The sequence below is a fragment of the Platalea leucorodia genome (genome assembly GCF_965183815.1).
Source record: "Platalea leucorodia genome assembly, chromosome: 5".
NCBI classification, from domain to species: Eukaryota; Metazoa; Chordata; class Aves; order Pelecaniformes; family Threskiornithidae; genus Platalea; species Platalea leucorodia.
Genome location: NC_138827.1, coordinates 33453921 through 33476237, shown reverse-complemented (window position 1 = coordinate 33476237; position 22317 = coordinate 33453921). Strand labels below are relative to the sequence as shown.

The 22317-nt window shown below is 54.4% G+C and overlaps 1 protein-coding gene across 7 annotated transcripts; it reads right to left on the bottom strand.

Annotated features, from left to right (window-relative positions):
• Window positions 1-500: 500 nt before the first annotated feature.
• On the bottom strand, window positions 501-18508 carry ELOVL1 (ELOVL fatty acid elongase 1). Of its 7 annotated transcripts, none has more exons than XM_082313882.1 (9): window positions 18485-18501; window positions 9372-9505; window positions 7438-7499; window positions 6824-7014; window positions 6576-6656; window positions 6311-6367; window positions 5894-5999; window positions 5597-5733; window positions 501-5175 (listed from the first exon to the last, which is right to left on the bottom strand). In XM_082313882.1, exons 3-9 carry the CDS (start codon window positions 7481-7483, stop codon window positions 4921-4923), a joined length of 873 nt encoding a protein of 290 aa, XP_082170008.1. In that variant the 5' UTR covers window positions 7484-7499; window positions 9372-9505; window positions 18485-18501; the 3' UTR covers window positions 501-4920. The 7 variants fall into 7 exon arrangements, with proteins under 7 accessions (XP_082170008.1, XP_082170012.1, XP_082170006.1 ...); XM_082313886.1 differs by lacking the exons at window positions 9372-9505; window positions 18485-18501 and adding exons at window positions 10879-10986; window positions 18404-18452; XM_082313880.1 differs by lacking the exon at window positions 18485-18501 and adding an exon at window positions 10879-14834.
• Between the last annotated feature and the right edge of the window lie 3809 nt (window positions 18509-22317).

Here is a 22317-nt window from a genome sequence, read left to right as displayed (position 1 = left end):
GCACAGGGCTGTTTGTGGGGAGGGGGGAAATCTGGCTTACACACTGTACAGTATTTTAAATGTTAATAAACTACTTTAATTAGTCTTTTTTTTTTTTTATGATGTCTGATGGAAGGAAGAAAAGGCCATGGCTCACAGGCCCAAGCCCCTCCTCCCTGAGGTTTGGGATCTGGGCAAGTGGTGGAGCTCTTGTTCTTTAGGGCTGGTGTGCAGGCAGCCCGAGCCTGGCGCTGCCCTGGAGTCCTGGGAGGAGGAGGATGCTGTGCAGTGGTTGTACTTCTCTGTCTGTCCCAGCTAGGGCAGGTGTGTGTCACCTGCCACATCTTAATGCTGACCACAAGTGCAGCTCCATCAGAGGGGCTGTGGCTTGTTTGCAGCCCACAGGGGGAAAGACCCTAAATATGGGCTCTCTGCTTGCAGTGGTAACTGCTCTCCAAAGGAAGCTGATGTCTAGTCTGTGTCTGTAAACCCCTCCTCTAGCAAAGCTCTACCAGGCAAACCTAGCTTGCTTTGTACCTCTTAACATTCTTAAACCGGAATCATGGAGCAGCCTGGCCTATGGCTGGGTCCTGGTTCTGGTGTCCTGGCTCTGGTAAGAGAATGGGAAGTGTTAGGGGACAAAGAGGGCCTTGATACCAATGTCTACTTAGAAAAAAGGGTTAGGGCCTAGGTGACTTCCTAGCCTCCATCCCAGATCAGAGAGTGTCAAACCTGAGCCCGGAGCAGGGCTAGGAGGAAGTATGCATCCCTGACTTGCAGTGAACCAGCTCTTAACGGGCCCCTACCTAAGGGAGGGCCCTCTGCCCAGCTGCTGCCTGCTTTGGTGCCAGCTGTGGCAGGGAGGAAAGCACAGTACGTCTGTGTCCCCAGCTTCGGCCGTGTCCTGCCTCTTGGCCAGGGGGACCTTGCTGCACCTCTGCCGGCAACTACCAGCAGCGATTCCCCCCTTCCAGAGCAGTCTGGGGACTTGTTCTCGGCAGTCGGAGCTGTAGCAGCCCTCGCACACAGCAGTTAGTCTTGTTCGGCTACATGCAGCCTCTGTGCTGCAGCCAACGCTGCCTGCTCTTATGGTGCTAGTGTAGAACAGCTATTTTTACAGTGAGTTTAGTACTGACTTTAGAGGCCAAATGCTATTGGAAAAAAGGGGGGTCAGGGGCTGGAAACATACAGCAACAGCTATAATCACCCCAAAGGCCAGAAAGGGGCTGGCCATGGCGTGAAGCCTGATGCAAAACAAAACGTTAGTTTACATTGCCACAGCCAGCTTGGACACCATGCAAGAGACTCCCAAAGCACCACTAATCTGGTGCGTGGCCCTCAGCCACATATTCTTCCAGCAGCCCTGATCTTTGCCCTCCCCTCCCGCTGAGGGGAAGCCCTGGTGCCAAGCTGAGGCTGCATGCGGGGAAGCAGGCTGACATTTGGTAGAGATTGACTCTCCAGCACTCGGAAAATGCCTTTTTTCCAGGCTCGGTTGTGCGGGTGCAAGTTGCAGGGCGTGTATTTGAGCCTTTACCGGAGCAAGAGCCAGCAGGGCCACAGCTGCCACACTGCTCTGCGTGTTGGAGCCGTGGTATCTGAGGTTGTGGGGCTGCACCAGACCCATCGCGCCTGTCCTTCAGCTGCACCAGCACAGCCAGGGGCTGCCAGGCACACGGCGCAGCTGATCAGCACCTTGGCCTGTGATTAGCTGAGGATGGATTATTATCACCTGTTTTCACCTTCCGCTTAGCACAGTGCCATGCTGTACCTGGCACCAGGCTCCCGCTCTGCCTCCTGAGCTTTAAGCCAGCTGGAGCCTTCAAAGATGGGCAGCGCAACACCAAGCCGTGCTGTGCTGAGCCAGGCAGCGCGCCCCCACACCTATTGCTGTTGTAGGAGGCCTGCCCCACACCCCTGCAGCTTAATGCTGGGCATCAGCACAGACTTGCTCAGTGGCCCCACAGCAGATTAAGGCTTCCAGTGGTTCCTGACCCTGGAAGGAAGGCTTCGCATGCCTGCAAGCTGGTGTAGTTTCTTCACTCCTGTGTAATAGCAGTTTATCTTTCCCAGATAGAGCCTGTGTTGCCTCTCTCCTTAGCACATACCCACCCCCAGAAGCTGTGTGTTACACATCCCCCGAAAGTCCTCTGAGCATTACTGTAAGGTAATGATAGTGCAGTGTCTTCCTTTGGCCCCATACTGGTCCTACTGCCCTGGAGAGAGGAGGAGCAGGGGAAGGAGCTGGGCACTGACCCAGCAGGCCCAGGAAATGCTGCCATATAAGGTGTGAATTCAGCTTGGAGCAGCAGCCCAGACTGCCCATGACAGCATATAAATTACCAGCCCATGGAAAGATCACAGCTAGCAGGAACAATTGGAGGAAGGGAGAGCAGAGCACGCATAGGGAACAGCCCATTTTAAAATGCCAAGCATAAGTAGTTTAAAGTATTGTTACTATTTTGGGCAAAAGCAAAGACAGTCCTGTCTTTACCAAGATCCAGCTGGGGGGGGGAGGGGAGGAGGCTAGGTGGGAAAAACTCTTATCTCAGCTGGATTGTCACCTACAGCTCCTGAAGTGGTGACTTGTGAGCACTGAACTAATGTTACACACCACCTCGGCAGGGACCAGAACAAGCTCTCCTGCCAGTCCTTGCCCACAGAGAAGCAGCAACAACTGGGAGAACACTACACAGTGCAGCAGTCAGATCCCATTTTAAGGCTTCATACACAGAAGGGCACTGAGCCCTGTAAAACGGGGGCATATTTATGCCTAAATATGCAGTTAGGCACACTGGTCACACCAGGTCAGCTCACTTGAAGAGGTTTTCCTACATTACAACCATGGCCTTGAAGCGTACAGCAGACCTTTCCCTCACACCAAGCCGTGCCCTAGGGCTTTGGCTGGACATCCACTAAAGCTCTCCCACACCCCAACCAAACCTGCAGTGAAACTCGGCTTCTGGAGGCCTGCTGGTCCAATGCACTCCTCCCAGCCACAAGCAGCCCCAGCCAGCTACCCACCCCTCTTCCCAGGCTTGAGTCAGCACCTAGGCTGGCCTCTCCTCTCTGGAGGGCCCCCGTCACGAGGCGATGGGGAAGGCAGCACTGCACCCCAACAGCACCGAGGGGAAGCCAGACTGGCTCAGGCAGTAGAGAGGGTAGAGCCCAGTCAGAAAGATGCACTGCTCTAGCAAGAGCAAGGCAGCAGCACCATAAACCTCCCTCTGACCAGCCTCATCCGTGTTCTGCACAGATCCACGCTGCAGGGGCATTCAGAGATGGCAGCAGCTTTGGCTTCAGTAGATGCAGAAAGCAACAGACTGCTCTCTCCCCATCACCTGGGTTTCCACGGTCTCCAATTCCCTGCTCTGCCACACCTCAGCTCCCCAGGGTTTCTGAAAAGCAGCAGCTCCTCCTGGACAGCTGGCCCAGGTCCCAGCCCACACCCACACTCCACCCCAGCCATTCTTTCACAGGGTGGAGCCACTTTCACAACAGGAGCCTTGACACATTTCCTGCCCTGAGCACTGCTCTACCAAAGCACTTGGAAACAATCTGCCATCTGCTTCATCAGCACACTGCTATCACCCTCTCCCCCCAACACACAAACCAGCTACACCAGCTGCTTCTCCCAGCCCTGCCTCCAACCACACTGGGCAGGACCATGCACCTGGAACAGCTTCTGAGCACAGCAAGCCAGAAAAAACAAGAGGGCAGAGCCATTTCTCCTTCTGTTTGTTTATTTGTGATAGAAGAGCAGCCCAATCTGACAGGGCCTGGCTCCTCCACCTCATCCTCAAGGCCACCAGCATGATTTTGGTTACAGCCAGAGCAGGTGATGGGCACCAGGCCCAGGAGAGCTGCTGCACAGCCCTGCTGGAGGGCAGAGTACATCTTCACCCAGGCCCAGTCAGCTCCACAGAGGCAAGAGGTGCTCACTATTACACCACAGCAGGGCACGCTACAACCATCCTCTGCTGTGCTCATGCTGGGCCAGAGCAGGGCTGGTCCCAAGCCGGAGAACCCAGGAGCTGATTCTAGGGGCAATTATTGCTCAAGTCTTGAGTTTGCAGGAATGGAAGTGGTCCAAGGCAAGGCTGAGCTTGGCCTCCCCCACTCTGGAGCAAGCCACCAGTTGCCATATAGGATCAGGTACGTGTGGCTAAAGCACACATTGAGCACCCAGCCCAGGCACACAAAGGCAAGGCAACTTGGGCTTATTGTGTGTGGGAGGCATTTCAGGCTGTCACAACCCCTGCTATGTACTAGGCACAGGGCATGTGTACTGTACTGGGCAGGTCTGGGCCCTCAAGACCCATACGTACTGCCCCTACATTCTCCACAGCCACACCTGAGCACAGATGCACCAGGGCAGGACCCCCCCCCTACCTGGGCACACAGGGATCAGAAGGGACATGCAGCACTGTGGCATGGCACAAGGTGGCACAAGGCATGGTAGAGCAGGAGCACTCACACTTGAGCTGGCAGCAGCAAGCAACCAGGGACAAGTCTGCTCATTCACACAGGCTCTGATGAGACAGGGAAGAGGAGAGGGCACCAGGACAGGGACTGGTCTCTTCTTTTGGTCCTACTCAGAAGGAAATGGCCCCCAGGCAGAAGGGCCAGATGTAGGCACTTGGGGGAAGTTCCTTTGGAAACACTGTAATGGGACTGCAGCCCCACAGCTGTGATGCAGGCAGCTGCCTCTCTGCTCAGCAACACCAAGAAACAGCACAAGCCCTCCCAGGAGCAGTAGAAGTTGCCCATGGCTGCTCAGAGCAGAGGGGCTGGGCATGCAGACAGAGGACCGCAGGGCTGGGCACAGGGGTACAACAGTCTGTAGGCACTTGACTTGGCTAGTGGCACCCAGGAGCAGGGGAACAGGTCCCAGCTGCCTCTGCCCCGGGGCTCTCATTGGCTCTGGGAGGGTCTTGCCCTCTAGTTGGCTTTGACCTTGCCATTGGTGACAGTGCCATTCTCATGGATGCTGCTACCGTTGTGCTGGGCTGCTTGCTGAGCCACCCTGGGCAACCGTTTGCCCTTGGTGTAGGACTGGTACCAAAAGTTGGAGAAGAGGATGAAGAAGATGGTCCCATAAATCCAGATGAGGTGGATGAAGATGGGGAACTGGTACTCGCAGCTGGGCATGAAGTAATACTGGGAGATGTGGACAGAGACAATCACGAACTGTGCCTGGGAGCAAGGCAGAGCAGGGACAAGTTATTAATGGGAGCAGGGTCAGGGATCCCACTAGAGACCTTCTTTCTAAATGAAACCAATAGGCTTCTTTCCCACTCTGAAGTAGGGGTTCTTATGGTGAGGTGCAGTCAGCAGCAGCTGGAAGAGGCAGGCACAAGTCTCAAGGCAGCATGTGCCTCTCACCCTCCCAGCATGGCTGCAACCCAGGGGCAGCAGCCTGAGCAGCACCCACACCCTAACCAGGCTGGTAGGGCTATCAGAGGCCCACAGTGGGCCAGAGCCGCTAAACCCAGAGTGAGAGGCTGCAGAAGAGTCAGCTACAGCTGCTGGCTGCATCTTTCATAGGTACAAGGGCTGGCCTGCCCCTCACATCAGAGACTGAGAGCACATGCTGAGCTCCACAGCACAGACTCACCAGCTGGATTGCCGTGATGTGCTTCTTCCACCACAGGTACTTCTGAAAGGCAGGTCCCGCTGCTGAGAGCCCGTAGTAGAAGTACATGACAACATGCACCATGGAATTGATCATGGCATGGAATGAGCCCATTCCCCCTGTTAAGACAGATTTTCATTAGTGTAAATCAATGCTCCACAGCAATTAGCACTACAGGGAGCTCCTAGGAGCCCAGCAGGACCAAAAAGCCCTTCTCAGCATGCTGGGGCTAACCCCACCCTTTCCTCAAGCTGTGCACCCAGACATTTTCCATCTTACCTGGACCAAACTTTGCTCCCCACCACCAGCTCCAAGGCAGAACAGAGTGGTGGAAGAGGTGTAGGAATGTGACCTGTTCATTCTTCTTCCGCAGGACAAAGATCACCTGCAATGAGAGCCCAACAGCATCAAGGACCTGCAGCCCTGGGAGCAGCTAGAGCAGGCTGGGCCACTAATTCAAAGTGTCTGATCTCAGTGACACTTTCCCCCTGCCAAGCTCACTGCCACCACACATTAGGTCACCCCACAGCTTCGAGAGCTATAACATGCCAAGAGTGGCCTCCTTGGCAGTGATGTCAGGCAGAAGCACTGCCAGATCAGACTGGAAGGGCTGAAGAAAGCACCAACTCCAAGTACACTGGGCCCCAACTCCCTGCCCAGCAAGCAGTGACAAGGCCTCCTCAGTAACTCACTCACCGTGTCTGTCAGTTCAATGAACTTGGAGAAGACAAAGAGCCAAGCAACACTGACCATCTGTAACAGAACAGGTTAACATTAGAGACCCACCTCAGCCTAAACAGGCCCAGTGACCAAGTGTCTCCATACAGTAACCCTGGGGTGAAACCAAGAGCCAGGGACTGTAAGTCCTCTGCCTCAGGAGAGGCAAGTAGCTGTGACCTTGCTGTCCAAACCCAAGTGCTAAAGGCCATCCCCACTTACTGGGAGAGGGACAAGAACTCACCCTGAGGGCCTTGGGGTCCTGTGAGAAGTCCACAGGGTCACATCTCCAAGTGTACCCAGTAAGCCACCCTGCCATCAAGAACTGCAACAAGAACATCATCAGGGTGAGGCCCAACACATCACCCACTGCACTTCGCAAGCCCTGTGCAGAAGGGCAGGGAAGAGCCTGCAAAATGGCTCCCCATCACCCACACAGCCTGCATGAACTGCTTTATGTATGCCACACAAAGCCTACTGCTGACAACTCACCTCATAGACTATATAAAGTGAGAGTCCCACCAGAAAAAAGTTGTATAGCACCATGAACTTCTTCAGGTTTAAAGGCTTCCTGTTGGCCATTAGCCGGGGACCCAAGGATAGTACAAAGTAGACATATGCCAGAAGGATGCCCATCACAAGGAACGGGGACTGCATCAGTGGATAATCAGCAATGCGGGGGTCTGTGGAGAGAGCCACAGTGCAGGGCAGTTAGCATCCTCACCCCAATCTACTACCAGAGTGGAGGCAAGGACATGGCAACCCTGTCCTAGGACAGGAGTGCAGGTGGGGGTGCAGTCTGGGAGCAGAGGCTGGAGACGCCAGCAAAACTCAGTAAGGTACAGCCTGAAGCCACACTGTAGGGCAACCTGAAGACCCTCTGCCCAGGAGGGCACAACTGTCCCAAAAGGGACTGCACAGGCACTGAGGTAAGACAACCTCGTAACAGGCAGCCCAAAAACTCCAGAGCTGCATCCACACCAGGGCAGAGGCAGAATGCAGCTAGACCCAGACTGCTTCAAGGACTACAGACCACCCCCCTGTGCCTGTGGCAGTAAGGCATGTAGTGCCACCTGCCCTGCAGCTGGGCAGAGCCAAACACTCACCTGCTTTCTTCATGAAGTCCTGATACATGGTCACAATCCCCTCCATGGTGGTGGCAATATCTCTGTGGAGAGGAAGGGCAGATCAGGCAGCTGTTTTCCCAGGAGGGCAGCCTGCAGAGCACAGCCCTGCAGATCAGCAAATTTCAAGCACAGCTTCAGAGGTAGTCATGCATATCTGGCCAGCATTGCTCTCAGCTGATCACACCAGCATCCACAATTCCAGTTGAGCCATATGCTCCCCACTTCTCTTCATTGAGCCCAGCCCTGTCCCCGCAGCTCTGCTGGGACCCCTACCATCCACCACCAGCAGTCCTTCCAAGGCAGGATCCTAACATTTCAAGCCAGCTAGGAAAGCTTCCAACCTCAGCACTGTATCTCCAGCCCCTTAGTCTTGCTCCTGCTGTACAGGCTCCAACATTATCACCCATAAGAAGCACAATACTGCCACCAGCCTTGCCACCCATACCCACTCAGCACACTGGCCTGCCTGACCCTGGTACAAGGTCTCCAAGGGAGATGCAGAGCTGTCCCACACTCTCCACAGAGCAGTGCCTTTATGATCAGCCTTGGGCTCCTGCCCACTGATCCCCACCAGAGAGGCAACACAGCATCACTGGCAGACCCACTGCATGAGGAAGGAAAGCCATCAGTTCAGAAACAAACACCAGTTTCTGATCTCCGAGTTCCTGGTTTCACATTCTTGCACAAAACCCTCCTGACACGAGCTACCACCCCATAACCCAGCACCTGAGAGGCTGGGTGCATCCTACTTGGCAATGAAATTTCCACTGCCCTTCCAAACAGGGAACAGTATCCCCAGTTAGGGGAGAAAGCCACAGGAGAACCATCTAGGACTGCAGGGAGAAGGACTGGCACTCCCCACACTCGGCCTCCCTATGAGCACACACCAGACAGCAATCCAGAAGAGCAGGAAGGGCCCAGGCTCTTGCTGCTGCAGGCAAGTTTGAAACACCCTCACGCAGCTCCCTGTGCTTCCCAACCTCTCCCCAGCCTACAGGACACCAGAGCAGCAGGAAGGGAGGCAGAGCACAGGCCCAGCCTCACCTGACTCACCCACCTGCAAGGGAGGCATTCCCCACAGCTGCTACCAAACAGACACTCCACCTATCCCTTCCTCCAGGAAGGTGCACAGGAATCACTGCCCACACACAGGCCTGGGGAAACAGGTCCCCAGCCCAGTCTCCCCAGGAGGTTTATTGCTGCTACGATGAGGAAGCACACAGCCTCTCCCAGACCAGCAGCCAGGAGGCTGCAGCCAGAGTAACCTTCTTCCCAGTAAGGTCCCAGCTGGGAGTATCCAGCAGCCACCACCACCTCAAGCCCTCACCAGCCAGCACCAGCATTGCTCCTTCAGCTTCACTGCAAGGGGAAGGGCTCAAAGCGCTCTTTGCTCTAGCTGGGACCCAGGCAGGACAGCAGCAGACAACCCCTGTGCAGTGCTACCAAGCACCTACATGACAAGCTTCACTGGCAGCAACCCTCACAGGGGCCTGGCATACACCATTCTGGCTCATCATCCTCTGCAAAACACTTCAGTGCAGCAATAGTGCTGGTTCTGTGCCTGCCCAGACATACCCTGTGTGCTCCTCCAAACTGGGGAGTGCCAGCCCACCTCTCTGAAACAGCGGTGAGTGGAACAGGTCTCCCCCTTCACCCCCACCCCCCAAAGTACCCATTCCTCCAAGCAAGGCTCCAGAGCAGCCTGCACAGCCACACACCCCAGGGACAGAGCCCAAGTTTTGCTGTGCTCCAGAAAGCACGGAAGGTGGCTCTTCATGCCACCGTGGAGGCAGCTGCAGCAATACAGCGAAGCCCACTCGCAACTGACCCCCACACCTCAGGGGCACCAGCAGAACAGATGCTCACCTTCCCAACCCAAGGTTTCAAGTGGTTTAATAGCAAGTAATACTCACTTGTAGTATCACCGTGATACAAGTAATATTTAAGGTCCTGGGCACCACCAAAGTTATCCACGCTCCACATGCAGCAGAGGCCAGAAAAACATAGCAGGAACTATAGCATCCTTGAGAGCCACTCAAGGCTCCAGCTGTGGGAAACACAGTAAGTACAAGTCCTGAAAGCTGCTGAGCTTTATGTTGCTTTAATGGCTAAGAGCAAGCTCCAAACTTGTCTGTCTAGTTTCAGCTTTCAACCACTACATGCAGCTACACCTTTATTTGCTAGATTAAGGAGCCCTCAAGAGTTAGTTCCCAGCACAGGTACCCGACTATTTTAGCTCTGTTTATCTTATCAAGCTGAATGAGTCAGCCTCACTACAGGTCCAGGGCAGAGACAAAACTCCTGCGGAGCACTTGTCTATTTTGGGCAGGCTAGGATGAGAAGATAGTATCAGTTGCCCACAAGCTCAGAGCTACATCTCACACTGCAGGGAAACACTTGAGCTCAGGCATTACAGATTACTTTGCTGACCCTGATGCCAGCAAGGCTCCAGCACCACTGGCCAACTAGGACCCCAGCTCAAAACAATTCAGGGTCCCAGGACACTGGGGACTTGGGTGAGAAGACTCACACTGCAGCTTCACCCTGACAAACCTGCTGAAGACCGCACACAGCAGACAAGGGACATCCTGGCAGTAGCCCTGAACCCAGACAACTATCCCCCCCAAGCCCTGGGAGAAGCCCACTTCAAGCCAGCACAAGCACAGAAGTCCCCACCAGCGTGAACAGCAACAAGTCCCTTACTGCTGTGTCTCGTGAAGGACCTCCAGCATTCCTACAGCCATACATGCCACATGGAGAGGGAAGGCACTGAACATGGGCCCTGGGCAAGCACCAGTACTTCTACCAGGGCAGAACTAGCAGAATTATGCTACAGGCCTTTATGAAAAGGACCTATGCATTTCCTACAGCTTCCCTAAGCAGAACAGCATCCTGCTGCATTCAGCTAACAGAGAAACATCATCTCCAGGGAAGCCCCAAGGTCTTCGTGTCTTTGCAAGACCGGGCATCCACATTGGCATGCTACATGGTCCTGCATTAGACCGAAGCTGAAGTGTGCCTTGCTCAGTGAGCAGATACAGGTATGTCTCACCCTTCTCTGTCTCCCAAGGTGCAGCAACCAGCCTTGAGGTCTTGGCACTTGAGCTGCCAAGCCAGAGTTGTAGAACAGACCCAAGCATTACCTTCACTAAGCAGGAGGATGCAAAGTGCACAGGCCTGCCTGAGCCATGACAGCTCCATGCCAACCTTTCTGCTGCAAGCAGGGGTTTTCCAGCACAGAGCAGCAAGCACCTGGGAAGCTGAACTCACTCCTGCCATTTCCTCTGTGCACAACACCAGCACTTGATGTCCCTCTGCACTTAGAGAGGTTCACCGCCCAGCCAGGCATCTGCTCTTGCCGCCCTCCATGCTACACTGCACATCACACACCGCAAGCATTTACAGCTCAGTAGTTGGTACCTGTCTGCTCTGCATGGGGGAGACTCTTCTTTGACTCCTCCTGGATCCTGATCCTCTTGGGCAAGGAACTGGGAGGAGATGAGGAACCCAAAGCTGTGCCTTGAACAGCTGAAGGGAAATCAAGCAAACAGGTCCAAGCATCCCAAAGCACCAGGAACCCCTGGGGCCCAAACACACCCTGCACAATACCTAGAGACCTTGCAACACATCTCCTTCCACCTCTCACCAACTGGGTGAGACTTCCACATCTCAGTGAAGTTCCCAATATTTGCAAGACAGTACCAGGCCACATTCTGCCTCAGTAACCAACATCAAGGATTAGATACTTGCTTACACCAAGCAATGCATAGACTGCAAATTTCCAGCAAGCTATACAGCTAATTAGCGCTACTTCAGCAAGAACAGCAAGGCCCTTTATAACCAGCCCCAGCAGCCCAATAGCAGTCAGACCACAGCATTGTGAACCACGACACTGACAGAGACCAGAGCTCAACCCAGTTAGTTCTGTTAACAGCCTCACAGAGTGCATCTCTCCCCACACAGCAGCCGTCTGCAAGCAACAGGCTGAGCCCCAGCCATCCAACACTCCTACCCCATCAGCATCCAAGTCAGAAATCAGTCCTGTAATAAGCGAGAAAGCAAGCCACCCTAATCTCCTCACTAGTTTAATTACAGGCAGCACCAAAACAGTCTGGTAGGTGGCCACAGAGCTGCCACCCCAGGGAGAGCTGGCAAAGGGCCCTTGCTGAACTGGCTAAAGCAGGCCTGGCCCCTGTGGGGCTCCCAAGGGAGTAGCAACCCTCAAAGGTCAGGAGATAACCAGTTGGCCAGAGATCAAACCAACCCTCATCCCTGACCTACAAGCTGGCAGCAAGGCTTGCTGCCTGATGCAGCTCTGAGCTCCACAGCCTCTTGGGAAGAGGAATCTTCCTTCTCCAGCTCCTCACCACAGCACCTGCCCAGCTTCCCAGAGCTCCAGAAAGTCATTGCAGGGTCCAGCAAGGCCTGCACACAGCTCCATGCACCCAGGGAGCATGTTTCGCAGCAGAACTATGGGGACCTGTGGTTCAGAAGCATCTGCAAGCAGCAGCTGTTGCTGTCAAAGAGTGGGACTGACCAACCCAGGGTCTGGTAGCCCCAGACCAGGCACAGACAGGGCTGCACAGAGCATGCACTGAGGCTGGCACCTCAAACCATCACCAAGAGCTGTCAGTCACAGCTCCAGGAGAAGCTTTCCTGAGTTTACACACAAGTGAATCCAGCAGGACAAGGAGCACAAAACAGTGTCTGCCCCAAACAACACACAAGCAGCAAGACAGTCCGAGCAAGGCAAGGGGAGAAGGAGCCTGGCCAGCCCTGAGTAGCAGCACCCTGTTCTTTATGAACTCTGCAGTGGGATTGCTCCAAGACTGAAGTTTACCATGAAGCAGAGACAATTGTATTTGTATCTCCTCCTTCTGCCACTCTGTGCCCAAGTAAAAGGGAGAGGTGCCTGTAACCAGCCAGTGTACACTCACTTCACACACCGCATCTCAGGACACCAGCTCAAGCACATGCAGCAGAGCTGTATTCAAGTACACCTGTATTATTGGTAACAATTTCAGCCACCTTATTGAAGACTCAGTTAAAGCACTGTTGTCCACATGCTACTAAAGTCATGGTTTTCCCGCAAGAGAAAAATCACAGCCTAAAGAGATGCCTGTGCACTAGCTTACAGGGCACACAAGACCAGTTTGGCAGCAGAACACAAGCTGCTATGTTTCAAGTGTAGAAAGCCATACCAGCAGATGAGGGCAGAGCAGGAAAGTAGAGCTCTCCTGGCCTGGCATTTTGGCTCTGAGGACTCAGGACAGGCTCTCTGATCAGAGTTTGAGGACAACCAGTCCCAGAACTCTCTGCTCACAATGTAACTACAAAGTCTACATGGAAGCTTCATGCTAACACCACCAGATAAGTTTTCTACTTAAATCACATCAATTTGTCACTTCTTGTGTCTCAGCTACTTCAGGCTGAGTGTCAAACGACACGGTTAACAGCCTGGTACCATACGCTCTGCATCAGCATACTTTGAAGTCAGTATAGGAGGACTGTGTTCAGAGAGAAGGGATGCAAACTCTCAAACCCTTGATATGTAACAGCTCTTGCAAGAGCTGCCATTGCAGCTGGTGTGGGAGTCACACTGGCTCCAAGTGGCAGGAAGCGACCTGTCTGAAATTGAGGAGTTTCCCCATCTTCACCAACTGTGTGTTAATACCCTAACACTATCTCATGCAGTGGCTGTGAAACCCTAAGGCCTTTGGATAGCAACCTATAAACAGGGATTAAACTCTTCCCTTCCCATGCTTGGTGGAAGCAGGGAAAGCAAGAGGAGACTCCCAGATTAGCAAGCAAGCTCTACAGAGCCTGGGCAGTGAGTGTGGCACCCCGCAAGCTTTCAGGGGAAGGCACAAGCCCATTGCAATAAGGTACTGGTAACCTTGTACAAAAAAACGAGGCAGGTAATCAGACTTCAAGGTCCTACAAGAGCATACGTTGCAGTAAAAGGTCTATATGCACAGCACACACTTTTTCAGGGGCAAGCTGATCAGGCAAACTGTTAGAGTAGGCTTATTCCTTATCACATTCAACAATGGTGGCTGCATATCCAAGGCACTGGTATCAGTACAGATGAGAGTACTCAAGGAAAAAGCAGGGAAAAGGCAACATTAGGCAGAAAGTCTGACATAGCAAGGAGCAAAGGAGTGAAGAAGTAAAGGAAGAAAAGAAACAGAAGGTAAAATACCTCCAGAAGTGGAAAATAAGGTATTTCCTTCCCAAGCTAGCCACACTGAGCTGTGCCCACTCCCTCATGCAGCACCAGGTGAGTGGGGAAGGAGGTGGAGATGGCTGGGCTCCCTCTCTGAAGGGATGGCACCCAGCAGCCCCCCAGGGTACACAGGAGAGCACTCAGGAAAGACAGAAGTAGGCAGGCAACAGAGGAAGACAAAGCAGGGTTAGACCAAGCAGGGCTGGCTCCTGACACCTGCTTCTAGATATAGGTCAAGCCTTCAAAAGCCCTCTAGCAGAGGAACACAAAGCACCCTTATCTGCAGGTGGGACAGACAGTACCAGAGCATTCATATCTGGTTTTAATCATTATGCAAGTGCCTCACTACAAGGCTTCACCTCCATTCCCACAGCAGTGTCTGTAATCATTACACAGTAATGATTACTGTGCTCTGTCCCATCCAGGCCTGTGCATTAATTGGACAGGCACCACCAAGACAAGACAGACATCAGAAGTCTACAAAGCAAGATGCAGAAAGGAAAGACTACTGAAATCCCTCCAACAGCTCTGTCTGGACAAGTCAAGAAGCCCAAGTGCGAACCCAGAGCCACTTCTCATTGAGACAAGGGGTCACTGCCTGGAACTCACCATGGCATCTGCTTTGGACCCCCCTACCCTCTGCACCAAGAAGGCAATGCAGTCACACAACCACCTCCTAACAAGGAAAGGGATGTTCCCTAGCAATACTAGAGATGCCAGAGACTCCAGCAGGACAGCAGAAGCACCACAGATCCCAATAGGCCTGAGGCATAATAGATACCACCTTTAACAGGGTTCACAGCCCTCCACACACACATACAAAAAAAGAAGCATTAGGCCTGATTATCTCAACACAGGTGTAGATGGACCACTCAAAGCCAGGGCTGTTGCTCCTACTGCTGGTCCTGTACAGACAGGGAAAGCCTCTTAGGGTTGAGTAGAAGAAGCATGAGATATAACTCCATATGTGTACGGAGCAAATCTATTAGCAAACCATGAGAGCAAGCTAGCTGATCTGATCCACAGGGTAAGAGCACTCCTTGCAGCAAGGCTGGAGAACTTGCTGCCACAGTGACAGCTTACCACCTGATCCATCCCACAGGGAAGAATCAACCAGAAATTAAATACCCTGTGAGTCCCTAAGGGAAATCAAGAACCATCAGACCCAGTTACCACCTCCACCTGCCCCAAGCAACTGAAGTCTCAGATAGCATCCAGACACAGTCCTGCTGGCGGGGAGCTGGCTGTGGCAGCTGCAACCTGTCATCTCTGAGCAACAGCAGCCCCACAACTCCTGCAGGGAAGAGCCCTGGCTCCTGGGGACCGGCTTCTCCCTGCAGGAGCCCAGGCTGCCTCACCTATTTGACTGGCGAGAACCAGACTTTCCAGCCCAAGTACTCCCACCATCTGACAGCCAGTAGGGCACACGCTAGCACAAATCCAATATGAAAGCACAGGAACACAGAAGACCTCTCAGGCCATCACAGGCATCACTCCCAATGTCTCATCTAAGCTTCTACCTAAAGGAAGCATCTCAGCCTGAGCACTGACTGTGCTGTAACCCCAGCAGGAAAGGGGAAAGTGTTCACCCACAACTTCCAAGGAGAGTGCCAAGCCAAGCACGCAGCAACACACCTGCTTCTTACACCAGCTTCAGAGCTTCCTGGGGATGCAAATCTCTCCTCCACCAGGAGAGAAAGGAGACATTGCACACCTTGAATAAACTCACCTATTTTCACCTCCAAAACATGGTGTGAGACACCTCTAGGTCAGAGTGAGTTGTTACTCTCCTAGCCTCAGTTTTAACAGTACTTTTTCCTCACATTACATTTCCACCCTGAACAACCATATAATCCCCCCATCTAACAGACTTTCAGGAAACAGAGGTGAAAATACAACGCAGGGCAGGACTGCAGATGCCCAGGTTGTATGGGTGGCACAGCTTAATGCCCACAGCAAGAAGATGCTACTTCTCAAAGGAACAGGCTGTCAGCAACAGCTCACACCCATGAGCTAGAGGGGCTTCCTAGGAAAGAGATAAGACACAGCCATGTCAGTCAAGTCCCAAGGGCTCAGCCAACTGTTTGACACTCTAAACCATCCCCAAGAAGCTGCCCAGCAGGTCTGGTGGGAAGGTCAGCTCCATCCAGCTAGGAATCTGCCCTGGCTGCATTCTGGCAAAAGAGAAGGTGGTCAATTTGGGGCAGCACAGCAGGATGGATGCACTGCTGCACAGCCAATCCTGGCCTCCAAGAGGGGAAGAGCTGCTCTGAGGGAAATGCACTAGCATGTTATCCCACACTGCCCACCGAGCATAGGAAGGGGTATTCACCTCACTTCTTCCTGCCCCCAGGACTCCAGAACCAAGGCGGTTGGTCACAGGGAAAGCACCTGACAGTCCCCCTGCAAGAAGCAGCCAGGCACTGAGGCATACAGACTGCCACCCCCAAAGCCTCCCCTCCTGTCACAATGCCTGTGTATTTATGCTGTCTCATTTAGCCTGTTGCAGAGATCAAAAAGAAGCTGCTTTCCTAACTGCCTCTTCATTACAAGAGAGGAACAAGCCCACGTAAGAGACCTACAGACCACGTCCAGTACTGCCTGTGGAAGGTCAGAGGAGCACTTGGCCATGGTTATTAAACCTGCAGTTGCCCAGCAAGTGCAGACCCTGGTGCATGACCACACACCCATTTGAGGTGAGCTTGCAGCCAGGCTCCTGCTGCCAGCGGGAGGGTGACAGGGACCTCCTCCTCCTCCTCCCACCGGCGTTCCAGAGCAAGGGCCAGAGGGAGGCCAAGCACCTACACCAGCCGGCACTCAAAGCTAACATTGTGTCGCAGCAGCAGGGGAGGCCTGGTACTGCCACCCTGCCCGGAGGAGGAGGGCAGAGCCGTCTCAATGGTACATTGATGCCGAGAGCTGTGTAGGAGAAAGCTCTCCGGCCGCCGAGCGCCCAGCACCGCCCTGGGAGGCTGCTCTCGCCCTGCTGCAGTGAAACCCCAGCAGACCACGGCCCTCCTCGGCAGTTCAGCATCCCTGCAGCTTGCAGCCAGGGCCGAGCCCGGCGGCCGCACCGGGACAGAGGGCGTCAGGGAGCCGGGCGCAGTCGGGGTCCCGGGGCAGCGCCCCGCACGGGCCTTACTCCCACCCCCAGCGAGGCGGCTCCAGCACCAGCCCCCAGCCCCGCACCCTGCCGCTGGCCGGAGGGAAGGCTGAGCCCCGCACGGACACCCTCCCGTCGGCCCCCGGCCCGGCAGCGGGCAGCTCCCAGCCCGGCCTCGGGGTGGGGCACGGCCGGGGCCTACCGCCGCTCCGGGCCCCGGAAGCGCGGTGCCGCGGCCCGGCCGAGCGCCGGCACTGCCGCCAACAGGGCCTGCACGGCCGGGCCCGGGGAAGGGCCGCTGCGGGACGCCCCGGCGGCTGCTGGCCCCAGGGAGGCCCCGCACCGCCGCCGAGGTGACCGGGGGGGTTAAGCCACCTCCCAGCGAGCCCCGGCCGCGGCCTGCCCTGCCGCCTGCTGGAGGGGCAGGCCGGGACCAGCCACGGCAGCTGCCCCCAGCCCCACCAGCGGTGCCGACGCAGCGATGCCCGTGCCCTTCCCCGGAGCTGTGCAGACACCAGATCTTGACCCGGAGAGGAAACAAACCCCTGGCTCAGGGCCCGTCCCTGCCAGCAGCAGGGAGGCAGCCCTGGCACAGCCGGGACCCCGTCCCTGCCAGCAGCAGGGAGGCAGCCCTGGCACAGCCGGGACCCCGTCCCAGCACAGCTGCTGGGCGAAGACCTGCCGGGGTGGAGGCCAGGGCGTTTATGCAAGGGGAGACAGTCCTTCCTCCTGGCAGGCTGGGAAAGCATCCCGAGGACCGCAGAGGGACAGTACAGAGGGGACGACTCTGGCATACGACTGCCCCGAAGGAGGGCAGCGCGGCTGCGAGAAGGGAACGGCACCCCGGAGGGTGCTCTGGGGCAGCGGCACCAGGCCGTGAGCTGGGGGCTCCGGGCAGCACTGCAGCGCCTTGCACCGCCAGGACCCAGCTGCTCTTAAAAACCACTTTAACAACACAACTTGGAATCCACTTATCTTCCTCCTTCTGAGACAGGCGGGCTCGCACGCCACTGGCCTGTCAGAAGGATCCACACTGCCATTATAGCTATCCCTCCCCTCCAGGGGGGTGACAGCCTCCGCTAGCGCCTTCCTGTCTGGTGGCAGCCGCGCCCAGCCTCGCCACCTGCCAAGGCCATGTCGCAACACCCATCCCGCCCATCAGACCATCAGACTCATCCCTCCACCGCTTTGGCGAGGGGGACATCACCCGCCTCCTGCCATGCCCCAGAGCATCCCAGGTGACAGGGGGACATCCCAAGTGACACAGGAGCCTCCTCCAGCCTCTTCTACTCCTGCAGGCTGTTTATCAGCTGCCAAGCCAGCGTATGGCCCTACCGGGGCAGGGCCCACCATCCCTAGCAGGCACAGCTTCAATCCCAAAGCAGCTAAACCCCACTAAGGCCTCAGCACTCCCCTGCTCCACAACAACCTTCAGCCGACAGCCCCAAAAGCCCTTCCAGCACACACCAACAGCAAACCCCAACCACCACCAAGCTCAGACACCTCCTCCCAAGCCCCCCCCCCCCCCAAAAAAAAACAAACTCCAAAAGGACCCCTGGGTAAGACCAGGCACCCCCAGCCCAGCCCTACCAGGCAGGGCTGGACCCAGCACCCACCGCCCCGGTGAGGTAGGTAGGTATGTCCGTCGGTCCCCCCCACGTGTACGCAGCAGCACCCCCACGGCCGCACTCACTCACCACCGGCCGCACCCCGCACTGCCCGCCACCACCGCTGCCCCGCCTTTAAATAGGGCTGCCCTACCCCCCTCGCCGCTGCCGATTGGCCTCCGGGGGGCCCGCTCCGCCCTAAAGGGCGGAGCGGGCCCCCCGGAGGCCAATCGGCGCTGGCGCCGCTGCCCGCCCATTCCGTAGCCACGCCCAGGCCGGCAGCGCCTCACGGGTCGAGGCTGCGCAGCGCCCTGACATTTTGAGGGGGAGCGGTGCTGGGTTTTGGGGCGGGTTTAGCTGATTTTTTTAGAGGCGAGGCAGCTGTCTGGGGAGGGTGGAGGGGCAGCAACAGGACGGGAAAAAATTGAAAATGGCTGGGAAAAGGCTGCGGGTTTGGGTAGGGTCTGGGTGGGGTGTGGAGGGTTGGCTCCGGGGTGGTGGTGAGGGCATGATGTAAATGGCGGAAAGAGGGTCCTGGCATTGCTCTCACACCGACCTCTGCTTTCTCTGGTGCTTGTGAGGTGGAGCCGGTCCTGTTGCAGCCCAATGCCACGTCGACATCTGTTTCAAATGGGAGTCCCAGTTCTCCTGTGGGTTCCCGCAGGGAATCCCGCGGTCCACCCCAGCATTCGAAGCAGCAGCACGGTGGGGAGAGAGGCCAGCCAAAGCCTGGGTCATCATCTGCAGCCAAGCCACAGCATCCTGGTCACTCACAAGTGGTGGTGCACGCCCCTTCACAAGAGTTCAGTGTCAACAGGAGGCCCTCAACTTGGATGGTTTAGGTGGACTCTTCCAGTCTTACACTTTTACAAAGCAACCACCTACAGATCAATAAACAAGTGGCACATACACTCATTTTTATCCCAGTGACACCACAACAGCTACCGCGAGCATTTGGAAACACAGGACAGACGGACACCCAGAGACGTTAAGTCTGACTGCATGCTGTTCCCAGCACCACTCACAGACTTACCAAGCTTCATTTTAAAAAGTAGCTGGGCTTTGACTCACACTCATCTGATCTGAAGGCAGTTTCAGAATTCACTATTCTAATTGTTAGGAATCATCTTCTCATTTCCAGCTTAATTTGATGCACAGCCAGTTAATATCCATTTGTTTCTGTGCCAATGTTGGTAAATGTCTTTTATCTCACATAGGTCCTTGCCTTGGTATTTATGCTCCAATGTATTTGTAGACAGCAATCATCTCCCTCTCAGCCATTACATGGAAGACTAAGCAAGTTTTTCCAGCATTTTATTACTAGCCAGCTGGTCCATACACTTAATGCCATGGTAACTCTTCTGGCTGTGCTCCTGTTCAAGTTCCCTCTCCTGAAGACAGGTGGCCACGAGTGGTCGCAGACTTTGTGCTCACCTGGTGAGAATTCCCCATCTGGATGCAACCACGGCGGCATTCGCCCTTCTCAGTCCCGCTTTGCAGTGGCAGCTCAGAGTCACTCTGTGGCTGGTTACTCCTGTAACTCCTCTTCTGCAGGTGCTTGCAGCTCACAAAGTCCCCCAAATGAAGTGAAGAACTGCACTCCTGGTGACTTCCATGCCTTTTTTTGGTGGTACAGCATTCCTTTACTTTCCCCTACAGTGCCAGCGCACCGCAACATTCTGATTTCATCAGATTACACCTAATATTTGTGCCACCCCTGAGGGAAATCAATTTATAAGAACATCCACAAAGTACCTCAGTAGTAACCTTCTGCGTGTCCTGATATGCTCCCTTTCACCAGACTCTGCTTTCATCTTGACCTTGACCACTCCTGCCCACATGAAACTCCTGTGCTCGTTTCTGCCCCAGCATCTACCAAGGTTCCCAATTGGTCCCAAGTTTCCCAGCTGCTTCCCTGGAGTCCACACAGGGCCTATAGCTTTATGGAAAGGGCTTTTTAACTATCAGGTTAGTCAGACATAATAGACTATATTTTATCCCACTTTCCATTTCCTGTCCATGTGCTGTGTTACTCTTTAATTGAATACTATTAACATCAGACTGGCGGGCCTGTAGCTGTCTGGATCACTCTTTCTCCCTTGGTAAGTACAGGCATCAGTCTTGTTTGCTGTTCTTCACTTCTTTTTCTTTTTTGTCCTCCTTTTATTTTGCACCATTACTCTATTTTTAGTTGATTCATAGTCCAATTCAGTGGAAATCTTGCTATATTTTTTGTCATTAAATGAGAGATCACCAGTGGATTCCTTCACGCTCCCTACTAGATACTTTTCCACCTTGCATCCTGCATCTCATAGCTTTCTCCAAGCATTCCTTCTCTCCTCTGGATCCACCCTTGCTGGCAGGCTTGTCAGCCTCTGACAATGAGCCCCAAATTGCACAGCCTAGCCTCTTCCTGCTATTGGAATAAATTTCCAGGTCACTCTCTTTTCTTCTGCTCTGAGTGCAATTTCTTTCTCCTCTCTCTTGGTCCTGGACTCTACTTCCCTGTTGCATCTGCTGTCTCCACTGTTATTCCTGTGCAGCATTTGCTCTTTAGTTTTCCCTTGCTACTGCATCTTCTGTTTCTCTTCTTAATTCTCCAACACATCAAATATATTTTTCCATTTTTTTTGTCCTCTCTTAGTTGTTTTTCCTTTTCACGCTCACTTGCTTTGATGGGTTACCTCTGTCTGCATGTCTGCCTTTTTTTACTTCTCATGCTCAGCGGGCGTCTGCAGTTCCTCGCTGCTCCCCTTTCCCACCACGTCCCCGGAGCTGCAGCAGCCTGGGCAGGAGCTGCAGCTGGCACAAGGACCCTGGTCTGCTGGAGCACTCTGGCTGCGGGCGAGTGGATCCGGAGCAGTGCTGGCCCAGTTACGGCTGTCCAGGAGGGTGATGCAGAGTCCCCTCCTAAACCTTGGGGACAGGCCTCCAGCAAGGACTTGACTAATCTGCTGCGTGTTGTGGATCTGGGTTTCTGCCTTCCAGCCTCTTTGGAAGCAGGGTAGCACAAGCACACGTAGCAAAGAAAATCCCTCAAAAAGAAGGGAGGTGAGGGTGAAGGAGACAAGGCCAGAGTGATGTGACCCATTGTGTGCAGCCTGATGTTCCCCCAAGTGTCTGGAGAGAGACTTTTATAAATGAATAATCTTCTGCTTCTATCTTGAATCGTGCCTGTGTGACCTGAAATCTGGGAGAGAAGCTGTTTGCAGCCAGCCAAGCATGTCGCTATGACTGCAGTCTGGACTGCCGAACCAAGGATGGTCGTGTCACACGCCTGCACAAGGGTGTCCTTCCTGCACCAACGACTCCTGCAGCCGGCAAAGCCCCGCAGGTCATTAACTCTTCACTTGCAATCCAGGAAACAACCTGGCTGTTGTGCTCTTCGTCGCAGCAGCCTGAGCTGCACCAGGCTCCAGTTTGGGAGAAGTTAAGCTCCTTCCTCCATTGCTTATCGTGGAGAACAGCACACCATTTCCACCGTAGCTTTAGTGAGGGTCTTGCTGATGCTTCTCAACATGGAATTTGATCAGATGGAGAAGGGTGTGAGTCTCTGCGCTCCTCCTTTCCTTGTTCCCTCCCATCAGTCCTTGTCTTCTGCTTTCTCCTAGCTTCTTGCAGAGCCAGGTGCGGCTCTCTTTCTCCTTGTTGCTCTGTCTTAGTGCAAAAAGCAGGCGTGCACTCATGTAACTTGCTGAAGGCACAAAGATGGAAGCCATCATCAGTGCAGAGGATTATTAGACTATCAGATGGGAAGGTCTGGAGAAACTAAGCAATGAAAAAGGAATGAAGTTCAATGAAAGGTTATGACCTTAGGTATTAGTAACGATGATTTCTTCTGCACGTGATAGGAGATGCTAGTGCAGTTTCTCAGTGTTGCACTTTTTCTGGTGCCAGTCTTGAAGAGTGGCTTAGGATCACCA

What these genes read in the sequence shown, in the direction of transcription:
- ELOVL1 (XM_082313885.1), bottom strand. Translation starts at nt 7,483, where the DNA reads ATGGAGGGGATTGTGACCATGTATCAGGACTTCATGAAGAAAGCAG. An exon ending in GGACTTCATGAAGAAAGCAG is followed by an intron (nt 7,015 to 7,437) that starts GTGAGTGTTTGG and finishes CTCTCTCCACAG; the next exon opens with ACCCCCGCATTGCTGATTAT. An exon ending in ACATCACGGCAATCCAGCTG is followed by an intron (nt 5,176 to 5,596) that starts GTGAGTCTGTGC and finishes CCTTGCTCCCAG; the next exon opens with GCACAGTTCGTGATTGTCTC.